This window comes from Plutella xylostella, chromosome 31, assembly GCF_932276165.1.
Source record: "Plutella xylostella chromosome 31, ilPluXylo3.1, whole genome shotgun sequence".
NCBI lineage: Eukaryota > Metazoa > Arthropoda > Insecta > Lepidoptera > Plutellidae > Plutella > Plutella xylostella.
Window position 1 is genome coordinate 1,525,717 of NC_064011.1, and position 20,546 is coordinate 1,546,262.

The 20,546-nt window shown below is 38.1% G+C and overlaps 1 protein-coding gene and 1 long non-coding RNA gene across 2 annotated transcripts; one reads left to right on the top strand and one right to left on the bottom strand.

The window, feature by feature from the left end:
* Positions 1 to 1,808: 1,808 nt before the first annotated feature.
* On the bottom strand, positions 1,809 to 18,572 carry LOC105385060. The gene is made up of 6 exons (XM_048632309.1): positions 18,373 to 18,572; positions 11,737 to 12,437; positions 5,148 to 5,305; positions 4,167 to 4,296; positions 2,839 to 2,961; positions 1,809 to 2,386 (listed from the first exon to the last, which is right to left on the bottom strand). The coding sequence occupies exons 2-6, from the start codon at positions 12,396 to 12,398 to the stop codon at positions 2,263 to 2,265; spliced, it is 1,197 nt and encodes a 398-aa protein (XP_048488266.1). The 5' UTR covers positions 12,399 to 12,437; positions 18,373 to 18,572; the 3' UTR covers positions 1,809 to 2,262.
* LOC125491123 lies at positions 9,917 to 10,779 on the top strand. Its single transcript, XR_007268134.1, has 2 exons — positions 9,917 to 10,340; positions 10,448 to 10,779. It is a non-coding gene; the product is annotated as an uncharacterized LOC125491123 (long non-coding RNA).
* Positions 18,573 to 20,546: the final 1,974 nt, after the last annotated feature.

Consider the following 20,546-nt stretch of genomic DNA (forward strand, 5'->3'; position numbering starts at 1 on the left):
TTTACCAAATCAATGTCGAGAAAAAAGATATAGCTCAGAATAAAGACAGAAGATGCTATAGGTATTAGGTACTTACCTCGTTTCAGGTAAGATTATGTTATGGAGTCGTTTTGAGTTTTGCGGTTTTAGACACGCCATAATGTAATTCTGTAGATTTTAAACTTACCCCCTTATTAATAGAAAACTTATAGGATGGTTTAGCTATTGAACAGTTTGGTAGTTGACAGAGACAGGGACCAAACAGTTCAATAGCTAGAACGTCTTATAACTTTTCTATGAATAAGGGGGTACGAATTAAAGTTTTTAACAGCACTACAATTAGAACTTGTGCATTCAGAATCAACAATGACATCATTGTATTGTTACGAGAATTTCAGTGTACATACAAACTGGTACAGCCACTCATCTATAGCATGACTTAAAATTTAAAAACCTACAAAATAGGGTACCTACCTACGTGTTCTACAGGGTGTTGCAAAAAGGGTATACTAAGCTCTAACTGAAATCAGAATTTCAAAATTCACATTGGTCACGTGACTTTTTACTATGGAGAACAATTAATTTTTTCACGAGTTTTGAAATTCTGATATCAGATTCGGGCTTAGATATAAAATGCAGCACATGCTGGTTTTGGCTTAGTATACCCTTTTTGCAACACCCTGTATAAAAAAATAGTATTCAAACTAAAAGCTTCCTGCTCTAGAGAGCTATAAATTTAACGTCGTAAGGTTAGTTAGTATGTGTGTTGCCTAGCTACATACATTACAATTTAATGTGAGCTTTGCACAATGTACTTACCTACATGGCTTGGTTTTTATTATTTAATCTACTTACTAGAATATGGGAGTGGTGCTTATTAGCTTGGTGGAATAAAGTGAATTAAGTACAGTGAATGAAATGAAATTGACGTAGAATTTTACAATTAAGCAGGTACTTTTCAAAAGTCATAATATTACTCTACCACCATTTCACAAAGACCCCGTTAGTAAAAGAGTCGAGTGTAAGGCTTACACTTTCTTTATTTAAAGTCGTCGCACGTCTTGACGCGCGTGTCTTGCACCCCGTGCTAGCCCTTCTGTTTGTGCTAGGGGTGGATACTTAAAATTTTCCTTTTGTCGACTGTAGCTGTCTGCATGTGTAAGAGTAGTAAGGTTATTGTGTAATAATTAAAATGAATTAAACTACGAGCATATGTGGGCTGGTCATATCTGCCGAAGAACCGATAACCGTTGGGGTAGACGGGTTCTCGAGTAGAGACCACGAACAGGCAAACGCAGCGTGGGACTCCCTCTTGCCCGCTGGACTGACGACCTTAGGCGGGTAGCCGGTAGTGGTTGGATGAGGAAGGCCGAGGACCGAGTGTTGTGGCGCTCCTTTTGAGAGGCCTATGTCGACGCTTGAGGAGCCGCGGTTTTGACTACCGCTCTGGGGCGTACCTGGCACAGAGGATCTCCCTTGCCGTGCAGCGCGGCAACGCAGCTAGCGTTATGGGGACTTTTGGGTCGGGTGCGTCCTGGGGTGGTTTATTTAGCTAAGTAAGTTGTGTTTTGTTTGTTTTTTTTTGTTTTATTTCTTTTTTGTATTTTATTTTTGACGAAGCTAGGGTGGATTTTATATTTAATGTTTGTCCAGCAGTGGATGATTATTGGCTGATGTTGATGATGATGAAACTACGAGCAACCATTTGGACAGAGGAGTGCTTAAGTGAAGCAAAGGAACTGAGAATAGTAGTGTGGGACGCCCTCCTACCCGCTGCATAGATGAACTTAAATTATTATTATTACAAGTAAAATAACAAATATTACTCGTCAGGTTTTTAATTACTCATTAATGTAATATTGCATTGTAATTTTGGCTTTTTACAATAAAATCTACACAGTGGTACCTACATGCTACGACTAAATCAAATCACAATAGTATAAATGATATTTTTATACAACCTTAATACTTATTGAATATTTTCTGTCGGTATTATAGACAATTACCTATTTTATTCACAAAACCCGTACAGAAATGGCTTATACAGTTAAATATGGCATTAATATTAACAATATTTGCATTGTAATTCACTACATAATTATTTCTTAATAATCAAGAGGTAAAGTAATAAAATAATAACAATTGAATTCGCAACTTTACATAAATTACCGCCAAACTAAATCACTTTAAATGTGACAGCAACTATCAAACAAACCATAGACCAACCTTTTTTCTTAAACTCTTTCGTCTATGGCACGGCTGGCGCGTGTTATTATTCTGAGCTTACGGTGCGTTTCCGTGTAAGAAGTGCGAAGGATCTTGTAGTTGGTGGTAGTAGGCGTTTGGCAATAGGGCTTGAGATAGGCCTCCTTGAGGGCCAGCGTATTGGGCTGGCACCAGCATTTCTCTGTGAAAAGGGAGGGCATATTTTAGGATAGGTATTCTAATAATATATTCTCAACCTGACTAAAGAGAAAATACTAGAAAACTACACATAGTTTAGAAAGGGTAGGTATTATAATTTGGTTTACTGATTTTTCTGACATTTGACATAGGTTTACTGGTCTATAGCCGGTAATAGTGGCTGGATGAGGAAGGCCTACGTCCAGCAGTTTATGAAGGTTGATTATTCAATGTATGAACGTATGATAACCTCAAAAATAATTAAAAACCCCAATTCAACACGGCTAAATAGATTTTCATCAAAGAACACCCGGGGTAACATTATATTATCTACGACCCTAAAGAAACAAAACGGAATTCGATTCAGTCCTTTGGAAGTTACGCTACCACAAGCAGACACACAGTTACGTGAAAATTAAAACACCTCTCTTTTACGTCACAGATAAGTGTACTAACGGTCTATTAGGCTGCTGAGGCGTGCGGTCCCTCTGTCTCCGGTTCTTGAACCAGTTGGAGACCTGCGTGAGGGTCAGGCCGGTCTTGCGGGCCAGGGCGCGCTTCTCGTCAGGGGTCGGGTATCTGGCGGTAAAGGATTTAGGATTAGGGCCGGTGGGTGAGTTGCAGAGGGAGTATTGTAAAACGGCTGACTGATGTAGTGGTTATTATGTGTGCACAGGATGTTAAGAGAAGGGCTAAGTAAGGCACTAAGGGTGTAATTATAAACAACTTTTGTTCTACAATTTAAAAAAAAACAATACGAAAACGGTATTGGTTAAGCCGGGTCCAGACGAGTGTAACGTGAAATGTAACATTACGTGTAATTTAGCGTCAACAGTGTGGACGGCACACGAACTCAACCAAACGAGCACTGCGCGCGCTTTTGCGTTCGCGCGAAAAACCGACAGCCGATGGATTAACCGCGAACGTAACATGTAATGCTCGTTGTGACGTCCACACGTAGAATTCGTTACATTACATGGTAAATTACATTACACGTTACACTCGTCTGGACCCGGCTTTACGTGTCTTTTTGCTAGAGGCAGTAGCATTTTTGTACGAATTACCAGTTGCAGAACATAACTAGTTAAGCATCACCCCGTTATGGCTCACTATTTTAATACTTTACTAATTTAGAAACACCCTGTACTGTATATTTCAGATTGCAGCTGATATTCTTGGAATTGTAGTCCCATAGTGTAAGTTCCTCAGTGTGAGGGTAAGGAGAAGGTCACATATAAAATTACACTCTGTATATCTAGTAAAAATAGTTGGTTTTTAATTATTCAGCGAATCTTGGATAAATCTTTATCTTTTACAGAAAAGTTAAGAAAAATGTATATTTCTAAAATATAAGTCGTTTTTATTTAGGTACTGTGTTATATTTTTGAAACTACTACGAATACCGGTGCTACGAATTGCTACGAAAATGTAGAGCCCCTTACGGGACGAACACTGGAGCTTTAAATAGTACAGCTACTCGGCGCTAGATGGCAGTTGTCAAAGCTCTCTCTGAGGAAATAATTATTACGCTACTTGACGCTAGATGGCGCTAGGAGTAGGAACTTGAACAAAATATTTATGAAGTGTTTTCTTTGAAATAGATGATGTTGCAAAAATTTTATCTTAAATAAAGGGAATGATTAAGGCTCTAATTCTGAATAACTTTTGTTTTACGACTTTGGGAAATTCTATAAAGCTTCTATGACCCCCTTAGTCACCCCCTTTGGCTTACTATAGAATTCCCACACTCTGTAAAACTGTTAAAAACTGTTTGGAGAACTGACCTATTCCTATAATAGCAGTCTTTCAGTGCATTCCTGCTCTTTTCCTTAAAGCAGTAGACCGTTTCCTCGCCGTCCCATATTGTTTTTGGAAGCGGATATTTTTTGCGCAGCCGGTATTTGTCCACTGCACCTGAAATGAAATATAAGGGTTTTGATGGTTTTTTTTTGTTTATTGTTCATTTATTTATCATCATCATCATCACGACCCATTACGTCCCCACTGCTGGCGCACGGGTCTCCTTCCAATGAAGGAAGGGTTTATAGGCCTAATCCACCATGCTGGCCTAGTGTGGGTTGGTAGACCCCAACACAAGCAGCTTGTGCTGAGAGAGTTGTCGGGTAAGTGGGCAACCCGACTGTCAGATGTTTTCATGCCGCCCGAAGGCCTCTGACTAGGCTTAACGACTGTATGATAGGCTATAGGCTTAAACAATGTATGTAAGGAAACAATTTATAAACGTAGCTTAAGTTATGAAGTGACGAATTATGATTCTCAGAAAGTTGAGTTGGGTATGCTTTCGGCATAGTACGCAACGGACGCATCGCATTCAGTATTCTTTGTATAGAAATTCACACAAGTGTGTCCACTTCATCAACATTACCGATGCCGTTTCTCCATACAATACTTAATACATCTGTTCCGATAAGTACGATACCGATAGATAAACTTAGGGCGACTTGCACAAACATATTAAATCTAGATTAAGGGTCTGTTTCACAATGTCTGGTTAGTGGCTACCTGACGGATAAAATACATGCTGTCACTCTCTGTTATTATTTTTTAGACAGTGACAGCATGTATTTTATCCGACAGGTAGCGACTAACCAGACATTGTGAAACAGGGGCTTAGTGTTAAATCTCGATTTAAGCCATAAATTATATGGATAGACGTTTCTTAAATCGAGATTTGACTCTAAATCTAGATTTAGTATGTTTGTGCAAGTGGCCCTAAATCGCTTAAATTAATTTAAGTAGCTCACCTAAAGGTCGACCCCTAACTTTCTCAGCTTCCTTATAATGAGCCTTGAACCATAGATTCTGCAGAGCGGTGTGATGTCGCGGCGGGAAAGTGTGCGCTTCCAAGATGGCGTACAGTTCTTGAAACACGCCGTTGTGGTAGGCAACTAGAGCTCTGGCCCTGAAAAAAAACATGATGGAAGGGTCAAAGATAATCTAAAAGCAGTTTGATATAAGTATAAGGTAGTGGTAGACTTAAATGTTACACCAGAAATTAAATACACTCTAAAGCAATGAAAATTTTCCACCCACAAAATGCCGAGTAAACGTAAACACAATATTTATTTGCAATAGTTAATGCGTATTGAAATAAACTAGGTAATTTAAGACTTTATAATACACCCTCTAACCATTATGAAACCCATTAACTTAGACAATGGCATTGAATTCACAGCAGGAGATGACCCAAAGTAAAGCAATTAGTCACACTTTCTGTACATTTACAATGTTTTTTTTTGCTTTAGTAGAGTACAGTACAGTCTGCCATGCATACATCTTATCCCTATGAACATCACCATCACGACCCATTACGTTCCCACTGCTAGGGCACGGGTCTCCTTCCAAGGAAGGGTTTTAGACCTGGTCCACCACGCTGGCCGAGTGCGGGTTGGTGGACCCCAACACAAGCAAGCTTGTGCTGAGAGAGTTGTCGGATAAGTGCTATCAACATCATCTGCCCGTAATCACCCACTGCAAGACAAAGGCCTCACGTAATCTAACTTTTAGAGGTATTCTGGCGAGTTTCAACTGAAGTCTGCTTTTTCATCTCAGATACTAAATTTACAGATTCTTTATCAACACTCAACAGTGGATTGTCCCGAGATTAAGGGTCTGTTCCACAATGTCTGGTTAGTGGCTACCTGACGGATAAAATACACGCTGTCACTTTCTGTTATTATTTTTTAGACAGTGACAGCATGTATTTTATCCGACAGGTAGCGACTAACCAGACATTGTGGAACAGGGGCTAAGTGACGTATCGTTCTATTGGCGGGACAATGGACTGAGCGTCTAGTACGGGCTTGCAATATATGTCAACGTTGATAGAAATCGTAAGCACGCCAAACTATTAGTTTCCAAGTTAATTGGTAGTATGAGTTACATTTTTTTATTATAGTTCATGCGATATCGTTTATGCTACAACTCGATTGTGCGAACTTCACTCTAGATACTTTACCTCTTTCTAGCGCTTGTAAAAAGAAAGGGCAAACACACATGTCATTTTGGCGTCTTGATTTTCGTATATTATATGTCAATGACTCTAACAAAAACAAACTGAAATTTGGTTTACAAGCTTTTATTTATAAAAATTATAAAATTAAGAATGATCCTCACAAGTGCATCGCAATTCGAAGTACCTAATTGTAGATTTTATGGAAAGGTAAGTACCTACCTACCTATATACTTATTATGTTTACGATAACTTAAGGTAAAATTGTAGGAATAAATAATATTTTACTAGACCTAATCTATTCGTACTATTTACAGGAATGGGGACCTAAACAAGCCTGCCGATGGACCCCACGGCAGGTTAACTGCCATACATAAATGTCCGTACATGGTGTAGAATCTCCTACGACCTATTCTGCACATGTGGGGAGCAGTGGCGGCTGTACCTAAAGTGCGCCCGTGCAACGCACTACCATTTAAAAACCTTCTAAATATGTATCTTCCTTCTTCCTATACCATACTAGGTACCTACATCTAAAAAAACTTCACAAAATATACCAATATAACAACCATAATACCTACCCTAAACAGAAATTACATCAATCTGATTATCGTTACGACTTAAATGAAATCGAGCTGGCCTATTTTGATTTCTACTGCGAAAGAATTAGATCTTATTTTTGCTTGAACAAAAACGGCCTCGTGCGCTCGGATTGTCGCACGGGGCGAGCTCCTACATGTAGTATGAAACAGGATGGAAATCGCCCGGCGCGTGAGACGGAAGATGCTCAGTACAAACTGTATGCAGTTCTAGGATAAATTCGTGCGCCGCACGCAACCGGAAATTGCCGAAATAATACGAATGACGCCACGGGACTCGGGATGCGCGGGCGGTGGCCTTGACCGGTGGCGGTGGCGACCTACGAACGATGCACTTGTCATCTCATTGTCACAGTTTCACCTTTCGCGCGCGAATACGTAATTAATTTGTTTAATTACTTATTAACTAAGAAATTAGTAAAGATTTCGTGAGTGTGTATGTGTGTGTATCAGTGAAAATGAGTGCAAAATACAATATTAACTTCATAAAAAAAGCAATATTAGGATATTTCAAAATAGACTGGACATTAAATCTGCTGGGCCTTTTCTCATCTTAAAACAGGAGTGCAAAACAAAAAATAAAACTTAGGAATATACCAGACTTTTCAAAAGTGAAATGTACAATAAAAAGAAATGGTTATGTGAATGTGAGAGACTAAATAAATGCTTTATTTTGCTTTCCGTGTGTTGTTTTTGTTTCGGCGGAGAAGCAATTTCGCGTCAATAAAGGAACGCAGAATTGTATTAAAATATAAATAAGGTAAAATATACTTATATTGTTTTTACTTCTAAATTGTAATAATCTATTTTTCTTCCAAAATTTACTAAACCCATAAAGTGCACCACCGGGTATCTGAGGCACCAGCCGCCACTGGTGGGGAGCCCAAGACGCTCTGTCGTTGGACGAAGCCCAAGATGCCCTGTCGTCGGAAGAAGCCCAATACTTGTTGCCCCACTGAGACCAAGGCAGAGTCCTAGGACAACCCGTCGACGCGTGATTCGTCCGAGGCAGTCAACGCCGCGACGCTATCGTCCTCTCGTGGGGATTTAGGCCATTTATGTAATGGATAACTATATAAGTAATAAATGATTATTTTTAAACATTTATTTTTCATTTCTAAGGGTGCTTACGTAAAGAATCGGGTTCCCTGTATCTACCCGTACCGGTAACTTGATTAGGTATCGCTCACTGAGAAATTTAAAACCGTGAAATGCTCTAGCGCACTCGCTGAAAGATAAACAGCAGGTTACCGGTACGGGTAGATACAGGTAACCAGTATCTCTATGTAAGCACCCTAATGGTGATATACATTGGTTCAGTGCCTGGACGCAGTAAGGCAGATTTCACGACACAGTCGCATTGGACTTGGTTGAAAATAGCGTCCAAGCGGGATCAGTACCAACATAGTACTCTACTGGGTCCAGTCACTGAACCAATATAAACTATCTCTAATAACAAGCACTATTCCTGCCATCATTACTCCGCATTCTTAAGTTTGTGTTAGTTCCTAGTGGTTAATAGGGTTTCCTCTGCCTCTGCAGCCATTCGCCACGCAAAATATGATCGCTGATAGTCACAAATTAAATTCTAACTAGATCCTAACCAACAACAAAAACGCTTCTCACCTACAAATTTTCAGTGAGAGCAACAACTATGAAAGTTTTCGAATTCGTTGAAGCTGACTACCTAAGATCTGTCAAACATGTAACTCGTACTACCAAAAAGCTATAATTTACACGTAAACTTATTTCGTTTTTTAAAACTACGATTTGAAACAACTCATACTACCAATTTTAGTTTATGATAGTTTCCGCTAGAGGCGCTGCTTGTAAATGTATGGAAGAAAACTGAAACTATAAACGTTGTGTCAACTATCAACAACCTATACTAGACGTATAGTGCCACAATCTTATCTGTTCCGGTGGTCAAAATGTGTACTAACGAGACGTCATTGTCAAACGTCATTTCATACTCTGTGCGTTATTTGAGTTGTCAATTTCTGCGAAGAGGCTGACGCTACGTTATTTAATTTGTTTTGTGTTTTTCTGGGTGAAATAATGCCAAAAGCGCTGAAAAGTGATGCAAGAAAAGTAATACTACATATATTGGCTTTTATGCAGGAAGAATAACGTATGCAGGCGCCTTTAATTCCGTTTGAAAAATTGGAAGTACGAGTTGCAGCGGCTACAGGTTAGTGTTGCCAAATATGACGAATAATTTTACCCATATACTCACATGTAATTTTATTACTATTCTCCCGAGAGACCCGTACCCCAGCAGTGGGGACGGGACGGGTCGTGATGAAAGTATATAATCTTTATTTTTCTTTGATTACAGGTGTGAGTGAAGCTGCGTACCTATACCTTAGGCAAGAAGAATTATTCGCACCTGCAGCGATTTTAGATGAAATAATGATGATTAATGACATCTTCTTCTTCCCCTAGGAGTATCAAGGGCTGGCTGGAAGAAATGGATTTTTGGCAATTAGCCTTTGTACATTGTCTGAATTTCTTTTAATTTTATGCTTTTGTTTCTTGTTACTTTAGAAAATGAAAAAAAACAAAGTGTTCATAAATAAATGAATAATAATGTTGTACTTAATAGTTTTTTAAGTCTATCTATCTCGTTATTCCCACGACCTACAGATATTACCTATATCATTGTAAAATCTATATTTAATGTCTTATATCAGAACATAATCAGAACTAATTTTGTTTCTGTTCGCCGTGGACAAATTTTTTATACAACAAATTTCGTTTGATATATTATATCCTCTTTTATTTACTATAGACCCTATATTTTGATTTATCTATACTTATGGATATACCTAATTATAAAAATAGGTAATAGCTGAAATGCATTGTCGTTTAAACCAGGCAAAATTTAATCGATGGCATCACTGGATTCGACCATAGCGATGCCTTCACCGGAACAGATAAGATTGTGGCACTATACTGTTGGTGAACCGTTCAGAGCGTCTAGTACGGGCTTGCAATATATGTCAACGTTGATAGAAATCGTAAGCACGCCAAACTATTAGTTTCCAAGTTAATTGGTAGTATGAGTTACATTTTTTTATTATAGTTCATGCGATATCGTTTATGCTACAACTCGATTGTGCGAACTTCACTCTAGATACTTTACCTCTTTCTAGCGCTTGTAAAAAGAAAGGGCAAACACACATGTCATTTTGGCGTCTTGATTTTCGTATATTATATGTCAATGACTCTTACCAAAATATATATGTCAATCAATGTCAATGACTCTAACAAAAACAAACTGAAATTTGGTTTACAAGCTTTTATTTATAAAAATTATAAAATTAAGAATGATCCTCACAAGTGCATCGCAATTCGAAGTACCTAATTGTAGATTTTATGGAAAGGTAAGTACCTACCTACCTATATACTTATTATGTTTACGATAACTTAAGGTAAAATTGTAGGAATAAATAATATTTTACTAGACCTAATCTATTCGTACTATTTACAGGAATGGGGACCTAAACAAGCCTGCCGATGGACCCCACGGCAGGTTAACTGCCATAAATAAATGTCCGTACATGGTGTAGAATCTCCTACGACCTATTCTGCACATGTGGGGAGCCCAAGACGCTCTGTCGTTGGACGAAGCCCAAGATGCCCTGTCGTCGGAAGAAGCCTAATACTTGTTGCCCCACTGAGACCAAGGCAGAGTCCTAGGACAACCCGTCGACGCGTGATTCGTCCGAGGCAGTCAACGCCGCGACGCTATCGTCCTCTCGTGGGGATTTAGGCCATTTATGTAATGGATAACTATATAAGTAATAAATGATTATTTTTAAACATTTATTTTTCATTTCTAAGGGTGCTTACGTAAAGAATCGGGTTCCCTGTATCTACCCGTAACGGTAACTTGATTAGGTATCGCTCACTGAGAAATTTAAAACCGTGAAATGCTCTAGCGCACTCGCTGAAAGATAAACAGCAGGTTACCGGTACGGGTAGATACAGGTAACCAGTATCTCTATGTAAGCACCCTAATGGTGATATACATTGGTTCAGTGCCTGGACGCAACAAATACGTGGCAGGCAGATTTCACGACACAGTCGCATTGGACTTGGTTGAAAATAGCGTCCAAGCGGGATCAGTACCAACATAGTACTCTATTGGGTCCAGTCACTGAACCAATTTAAACTATCTCTAATAACAAGCACTATCCCTGCCATCATTACTCCGCATTCTTAAGTTTGTGTTAGGTTAAATTAGAAACAAAAATAGATTTTATCAAATAGTAGGTGAAGCTGCGCAATGAATGGCGTTGGCCAAACGATCTCGGAATAAACGTCCTAGTGGTTAATAGGGTTTCCTCTGCCTCTGCAGCCATTCGCCACGCAAAATATGATCGCTGATAGTCACAAATTAAATTCTAACTAGATCCTAACCAACAACAAAACGCTTCTCACCTACAAATTTTCAGTGAGAGCAACAACTATGAAAGTTTTCGAATTCGTTGAAGCTGACTACCTAAGATCTGTCAAACATGTAACTCGTACTACCAAAAAGCTATAATTTACACGTAAACTTATTTCGTTTTTTAAAACTACGATTTGAAATAACTCATACTACCAATTTTAGTTTATGATAGTTTCCGCTAGAGGCGCTGCTTGTAAATGTATGGAAGAAAACTGAAACTATAAACGTTGTGTCAACTATCAACAACCTATACTAGACGTACAGAATCTGTCAATTTAGTATCTAGGATAAAAAACAGAATTTAAAAGAGGTTTCACTTTACTTACCTCAAAACAGTTTCATTCCCGCGTAAAAGCTCAGAAGGAGGTAGACTCCACAAAAAGGCCGTCAACTTCTCTATGTCACCTTTTTGCTGCAACGCCTCACACACACACTGAACCTGCTCCGAGTTGAAATTCAGACACCTCCTCATATTATTGTTCTCATTCTCACCGAAAAACGACTGAGAAACGCGGTCTCTATCATTGCTTTTCACATTTTCGAAGGTTACCGGCACGGTCACTTTCGTTTCTAAATTTGGATTGTTTTCGCATTTCTGAACGCAGCTTTTCTGCACATCGCTGTAGTAGGCATTCGAGCGGATAGTCCTTGCCTCCTCGTTCTCTATTTGAGAAAAAAACGAGCTGTCATTATTTGGCGGCAACTTTAGTTCGAAGTTCAAATACTTTTTATTCTTTTGCGGTGACAGATAGTTTTCGAAGGAAACCATTCGATTGTTGTCTTGCAAATAGGTTTCTTTTCTATCATCTGCCTTTGGAGACTTTTGCTTGTAAGCGAAGTATTGTTTTTCGTTCAGATCTGGTTGATTATAGAAGTTGCCGTTCGTATTATCGTAAGGGAAGGCTGGTAATGACGTTTCTGATTCATTCGTCAGGTCACTGGATGGACTAAGGCGATCGGAGCATGATTCCATGTTTGTTGATTTCATTAGGATACCTCAATAAAGTTATTCGCCGTTAGGTTTAATCTGTAAATAAAGAAAATAGTTTTGTGAATTAATATTTCAGTAAATCTACCAAATTAATAGTAGGTGAGACTCTAGACTCTAGATAAATGAGTAATATGGACTATTTTCATTTGTCAATTTACTACAACCTCTAAAATAATCATAATTATTTATTTTACATAGCACTGCAATGGCTGGACAAAAAAAGTCAGTGCCCCATTTGGCATAGTCATTATACCCCTCAGCTTTGTTCTTAAACCATTGTCACAAACATCTGGCCCATAATTTACAATGTCACTAATTCGTCACGCTGACCCTAAGATTTAAAATATAACCCTTGACATGTGTGGTGCTTGCTCGCAACTCCCGCAAGTCACCTATTTGGCAAAAAAGACTATCATCATAACCTATCACACCTAACAGAGCGCCAACCTTAGCTATTGCAACACCCAGGCTTGTGTGTCTTTACTCGGGAGCTAGGCTGGCTGAGCTGAAATTAAGGGGATATGTACAAAGGTTCCGCTCGAGAGAGCCACGTACAGGAGCTTCGCTCCCTCTCAGAATAGAATAAAACCTATCCACCACTAGGCTTAACATACATAGGCACAATTCATTGAAATAGTGTAAAGTTGAGTTTAGTATTGGGTTCTGGTTCAAGTTATGTTTATTTATTAAATCATTTGTCCTGAACGACTGACGTTGAATCAACCCACAGCCAAAGCTCGAGATCTCGAGAGCAACAGGTCTTATATGTATAAAAATAATCTTAAATATGTTTGCTAAAATCGGGCAAGCATTTATTTATTACCCTTTGGAACATGTACCTATACCTATTCATTCTACTAAAGTCTTTCCTCCACTAAACACATATATAAGTAGTTATTAAAAACACCTAAGTAACACTGAGTATGTATAAAGCTTATGTTTTACATGAAAAACGGAAATATGAATGACGTTGTATTCGAAAAACAGGTTTCTTTAAGAAAAATACTCCACTATGTTTTCATAACTGAAATTCGATGGCCGGACGCAAAATTTCTACGCTAAAACGTAAACAACAAATGGTTTAATTGACACGGTACGAATTTGTGAATGATTAGCTGTTCCCACGAGCCCATCGCATCCCCACTGCTGGGGCACGGGGCTCCTTTTAATTAAGGAAGGGTTTAGGCCTAGCTAGTCCACGATACGGGCCCAGTTCGGGTTGGTGGACCCACGAGCTTCGCTTCGCCTTAAAAGGTATTTATTCCGCGGGAAATCCGGGACAAAAAACTACACCAACGATAAGTGAAAAAGTTCTACTCAAAAAAGTCGACACCAACCACAATTATTAAAAACATTTAAGGTTACAATTTGACCCAAATATTAATGTTTTTAGTTAAGTAGTACTTACCTAATATTCTGATGCACTGTTAAATGTAGGTACTTAATCCAATATTACAGACGGCGTCTTTAAGCTAATCTTTTCCGTTTAGGAGTAATTTGGTGCTATTGTCACTGGAACTGTTTCATTGCTCGCGACAAAGCGCCCAGGGTAATTAGGTAGTAAAAAATTGGGGTCATTTGGTGTCCATATTTTGTATACATTATGTGTATTTTACCTGTAGATATACCTATGAAAAGTTATGATGAAATAATAACGTTAATTCCCACATTTGACATGTAAAAACGCTGATGATATCCTATTCTTTAATTAGATAACTCACATTGTTTTCTTGAAATGTGTTGCAATATTGCTATAAATAATGCGCATTTAAATGTGCTTACAATCAAAATTGAAATTCAGCAGAAAAATATCCTACTAATATTTTGCGATAGTTTGTGAGTACGTTACGTGAAAACTGCTAATGTGCTACTTTTTATCCCGGAATTCCCACGGGAAACCTTTTAATGAAAAGCGAAGTTGGCGACAAAATTTTGTTACTTATTATAAGTTCTTAGTATTCCATTAAACGCTATAAAGTAGGTCCTAAATAACGATAATTCATCATTGTCTTTTGCACATTCTGAATCCGGATTTGTTTACTGACGTTGTGATGAGTGTTCGTAGTAATTTTTCATCAAAATCGATTCAGCAGTTTAGGCCAAGGACAGAGTGTGGGCTTCCTATGGCCGGCCTATGTCCAGCAGTGGACGATTGTTGGATGCTAATGAGTTTATTTATCTAGAGTTTTTAAACTGGATTGTAAGTAAAAAATATCTGAATTGCAATCTTTTATGAATGAGTTGTAATTACTAATTATGCCTACCATAGATATTAGCTAGGTAAGCTGCTGTGTATACAATTTTTATGTAATATTTTAAACAATGTTATTGTTTATTTTTTTTACATGTCCGGCGGAGGGTTTCAACTGTTTGAAGTGGAATTTTACCGTTTTTCTTGTGATGGCACCTATACTGCCTATACAGTAAAACTATAAAGACCTGAAAACGGAAGTGGATCCTAACTAATTTTAAAAGATCGCACCGGAACAGATAAGTTTGTGGCACTGTAATTCGGAAAACTGTGAACTGTCACAGGAGTCGTCTTAGCTAAAACGAGGCTAGGTGGTGGTTGGACTTACTTCTAAAAAAAAAAAACACGCACTCACGCCTTGTACTAATGTACTCCCTTGCGGGGTAGGCAGAGGTGCATTGCTGCACCCACTTTTCTCCAGAGTGTTATGTTAGTCCCAATGTAATAGGGGGCGGGCCTATTGCCATTTTACGGGCACATCCAAGACCCGAGAACAAATATCTGTGTTTTAAACAAATATCTGCCCCAGCCGGGAATCGAACCCGGGACCATCGGCTCAGTAGTCAGGTCACTAACCACTACGCGATTCGGACTTACTTCTCTTCATTATAAAACGTAGACTAAAGAATCTAAAGATAGTTAGGTTTGTTAACTACCTACTACAACTGTAGACTTTCATCAAATCAGTAGTCGGTTTAAAACCAGAACCATCTTTAGTATACTTTCTATAATAAGGGGGACTATAACGATCGCGGTGTAAGATTGAGTTATTGCCAGTTTCATATCTCTATCTACGATAGAAATTGGAGGTTTGCAAGCCTAAAGCTCCGAGCTTCCTAGGTTTGATTTCCGGCCGGAACAGATTTTTTATCACAATAACTATTAGGTTTGTAGGCAGTGGCGGATTTACCTATAGGCCAAAAAGGCCAGTGCCTAGGGCGGCAGATTTAGAGGGGCGGCAAATTTAGCATTTTTTATTTTACAGATTTTTTAAATATAAATTTACGTGTACACAATCTACATATAAATAAACGCACTGTCATATAATCAGTATGTACCTATATTCTTTGAATTTAGTGGCAACTGTAACTGCTGAATTATGCTCAGAAGGGCTAGTACGGTGCGCATTTAAGTCGTGACAAAAGTTCTACGTCGTCGCGCTCGCTCTTGAGGCTGCGCGATGTGAGTGAGCGCGATGCAATAACTTATGTCACGTCTTAAACTAGCCAAGATTGACGCTTTTTCATGCTGCTTCAGGAATTTTTTTTAAACTCGACACAACGCTGGCTTAAATAAATGAGTGAAATCGGGAAAGGCAAAACCCGGAATAGAGTGAATTTGAGACGATAGTCAGCCAGAAAATATAGTAAAAATAGTTAAAGAGATTCTTGGCATGCATATTCTTTGAAATCAATCAAATATGATATTACTAAAAAGGCTGTAACGCGACAAGAAGCGGCGGGAATACTTTCGAATTTGGAGAAACTGGAAACGGCTGTAATGGTTATATGTGGATAATGTGGAATTTTGTCATAAATGTACTAAGTAATTTCGCAAACCAGTCACTGAATAAAAAAATGGTTTGAGAAGACCTTTGATATTTTTGAAAGACCTGTACAATACCTTACACCAACGAAAAAAATCATCCCCATTTTACATGTATGGAAGGTAACATTTTTTTTTTCATTAATTTATTTTACCAGTTTGTCTGTCGATGCCGTACATTTGTACAAGGTGGATCAAAAAGTCAGCAGAGCCAATCAAGATCCTATCTTCCAGGGCTTCCAGAGACACGGGATTATTCACATTAACACGGGTCTTGAAAAAACACCCAAAAAAACTGTCTGAAACGGTTAAATCGGGCGATATTGCGGGGAAAAATGACATATAAAACGAAAAAAAAGGCGACCCGAAAACTGAATATACAAAATTATTTGGCGTCCTTGGGAAGTGTGGCTTCCATGGCTTGTCAACTTGTATTCTGCATTTGTCTAGTCCACCAATATCAAAACAAATTTGAAATTGGCGGCCATTTGTACAAATGAGAGCAATTTCCAATAGGGTGATTACTTTTGGCCCACCTTGTACAGGTCTCCCATATTAATAATGCGCATGCAAATCTTCGCAAACTGTCGTATTCCCGGAAACACCAGAATCATTGAATCGTAAGAGCCTTAAACAATGCACTTGGATTTTGCACCTTGCTTGAAAGAAATAGTAGTCAATATCATGTTTGCATAAACGAAAACAATACGGGCTCTCGGCGGCTGTCACCAATCAGTCAAAGATCCTTCAGCTCTCTTGTCAGTCAGTTCTGTGAAATTATATGTAAGTATAGAGCTGTTATTACACATTCTTGGTTTTGTTTTCAAATGTAAATTTAATTTCAACTTTAATCAAATTATTGTTGATGACGCCTTATTATGAAACAAATTAAAGAATAAAATATATGTCAGATTGACAGACTTCACTTTGTAAATAAAGCCACACCCAAAAGACCAAGTTTGTAAGTGTAATATTAATGTGAAATGATCAGAGCTGTAAATACTTTTGAACTCAGATTTTAATTTTTTAATGTAAACCTGTGTTTGAAATCCATTTCTTCTTATAATATAAACCTTGTGTTATTCAAACCTTATTTCATCCATCTTTACATCAGCTTCAGTAAGACACTGGAACAGTACTGTAACATTTTCGAAGTAAATTTTAATATTATGACAATATTATGAATTATCGAATCCAGTTTCGTTACTGATAAATCAATTATCTCTTTTAGCACCAAATACATATTTCTACTAAAATTTCATGAAAACAATGCACTTAACCACTCTAAATACATATAGTTTTCTAACGCTCGGGAATACGACCGTTGCCGAACAATGACGAAGATTTCTATGTGCATTATCAATTTTGGGTAACTGTATATCTTTGCAAAATGTCAGCTTTGATATTTTTACCCGTTTCTGAGACAAAGACAGCCGGACAACAAAGTGATCCTATAAGGGTTTCTTTTTTCCTTTTGAGGTACGGAACCTTAAATAAGATTTGATGAAACATTTGAAGTTGGTGACAGATAGACATAGAAATATCCACATCATTAAGTTCACAATCATACTAATAACGGGATTAAACTAACAAATTGAATTTCAGAAGTCAATAGGGGCGGCAAAAATTGAATGGCCTACGGGCGGCAAATTTGTAAATCCGCCACTGTTTGTAGGTAGATATGTTTTCGGATCTTGTACCGGTTAATAATTCTTACTGATTTCGGTTAAGTTGGGTTTGTAATGCAGCAAAGCCGCTTTTTAGTCAAGTCCTATGATAATCCTAACTACTATTATAAATGCGAAAGTAACTGTGTCTGTCTGTCTGTCTGTCTGTTACTACCAACTCTTTCACGCCAAAACTACTGAACGGATTTGAATGAAATTTGGTGTACAGATGGTCTAGACCCTCAGAAAGAACATAGGCTACTTTTTATCCCGGAATTCCCGCGGGAAACCTTTTTAAGGCGAAGCGAAGCTCGCGGGAACAGCTAGTACTTAATATGAATGATGATTTATCTGATTTCTGCAGGTACCTAGATGTTTTAACTACATGATATTTGTAAGTACCTTATACTTAAATAATTGAGGCTTAGCAATTAATAAAGGATTGGCAGGCATTTAAATATGGAAACGATTTCTTAATAAATTAAAACATATCAAAATATAAACTAACCTTTTTTCAGGCGCAAATCTCCTGAAATTTCTTTTTAACTCTTTTTAAACAAGTAATTCACAATAACCGCACAAAAAATCTTGAAACTCACACTGCACCAATAGGCTGCCGAATCACTGCAGCCGAGTCTACACTCCGCTTAGAAAAAAAAAACAAAACAATTTAAAAATTCAATTTTGGAACACCCTCGCCGCACCAACATCGCGGGTCAAATAACAGAAAAGGTGTAGGTTTTCAAAGCGCTAGACTGCGACGTAACACATGAATGACAGAGATAGAATAAGGGGCGGAGCTACGTTTGCAACTGGTTCGAAGTTCAAAAAACGTTTTGTTATAGTTTTTTTTAAATATTCTTTTGTCATTGTTGTGTTACACAGCCTTCAAGGTTCCTTTAGGAGGACTTTTTTGCAATCTGCTGTGAAAATATCTTGGAAATGTAAGTAAAAGTAAAGTTATTGTTTCATCATCAATTTATCAGGTTGCCTGGAAGAGATCGCTTTTACCTGCTTACTCCTGTGCTTACTCCTTTTGTTATTTAATGTATGTTGTGTATTTTGTTCAATAAAGTTATATTGTATTGTATTGTATTGTTATCATCATCAGCGAAAATGGTCCACGGCTTGCCTCTTCCGAGGAACGCCACGTCACTCTGTCCTCGGTCTTCCTCATCAATCTATCACTAGGTAGACACCCGCTTGATGTACACTCGCGGGCAATGAAAAGGTTCCACTGAGAAAAGCACCAAATTACTCATAAACGGAAAAGTCTAGCTTAGCCTTCTGCAACATTGAAGTACTAAGTAATAGAGTATTTAACAGAGCATCAGGATACTACCAACCAAAATAGGAAATATTTTGTTCAAAATTTCAATTCAATGGGTTGTTTGGTGTCGGCATTTTGTGAGTGGAACCTTTTAATTGCCCGTGAGTGTGCGGGTTGGTGGGCGTCCCACGCTCCGTTTTCCTGTTCGTATTTTAAACTCGATAAGTACTTCTATAAAAGCCTCAAAATATAAATTCCTTCCATTCAATGTTTGAAAATAAATATGAATAGTTAGGTAGGTAATAAAAGATTTTTGAAAGATGGCATGTGGTTACTATGTTTCTTTTTTTATTTGGGATTTCTCGTGGGAATTCCACGACAAAAATATATTATAATATAATAAATTATATTAGGGCAACAATCATTCTTTTAAATCATTTTACACTGTCATGACTAGGTGACGTATATACGTTTTATTTATCTACATAGTACCTCTACCTACATACTTACCTAAGCCCTTAATGGTTACCAATAAAAGCAAAACTACAATCTTTTACCCGTTGCAAAGTTATCGTTGCTGGACTCTATATGAAACAATACGGTGTTGTTTCCTGTGACTTCGCCAATATTAACATAACACCACAGGTTCCGAGTAAAATTGTCATTTAACACCCAGACGGAGAAAATACCTAGGATGCCTTGTATTGTGAATGCCATAAGTAAATAAATACTTACAAATTATATTATAACCTCTTTGCGTAATAAATATAGAGTCAACGAGCCAACTCTAGTGTGATGGCTGTAGTGTGATTTAGCACGTCTAGATGTGTGAATGAACCCACCAAGTCGCAGTGGACCAGCGTGGTGGGAAATGGTCCACGCTTAGGAAGGCAGTTTAGACCTTGGACAAAGGTTTCACTCGAGAGAGCCAGGTGCAGGTACTTACACGCCCACAGAGAATAGAATAAAATAGAATAGAGCATCAACAAGACCGCAGCTTTTAATAGAAGAAGAAGAAGATACTATATAAGGGCTTGGACCAGAGATATGCCAACCATAAGGTTTGGACACAACTCTGAATTGCGATGTCTCACCGCAAAAACCTGCGACCAAGCATATGCCCTGAAATACCGTCAAAACAGTCGCATGTTTTTACGATGCGACGTCGCAACGAAGTGTGTGTGTTTGGGCCCTTAAAGGTCAGTATAGATTACAACATTTACTTGTAATAAAACAACGAGCCGCTCTCTGATATGTTTTTTAACGAACTTTTTATCACGATTTTGCCTGTATTCTATTATTCGTATAAGAACGTTACATTACACAGGAATGCTCGGCAAAATGTTAAAGTCTATCTATACTCACCTTAATGTAGGAAAATTAGCCATGTCACACTGTATGTTGTAATGTAG

What these genes read in the sequence shown, in the direction of transcription:
- LOC105385060 (XM_048632309.1), bottom strand. Translation starts at nt 12,398, where the DNA reads ATGAAATCAACAAACATGGAATCATGCTCCGATCGCCTTAGTCCATCC. An exon ending in GGGAATGAAACTGTTTTGAG is followed by an intron (nt 5,306 to 11,736) that starts GTAAGTAAAGTG and finishes GTTTTTTTTCAG; the next exon opens with GGCCAGAGCTCTAGTTGCCT. An exon ending in AGTTAGGGGTCGACCTTTAG is followed by an intron (nt 4,297 to 5,147) that starts GTGAGCTACTTA and finishes ATTTCATTTCAG; the next exon opens with GTGCAGTGGACAAATACCGG.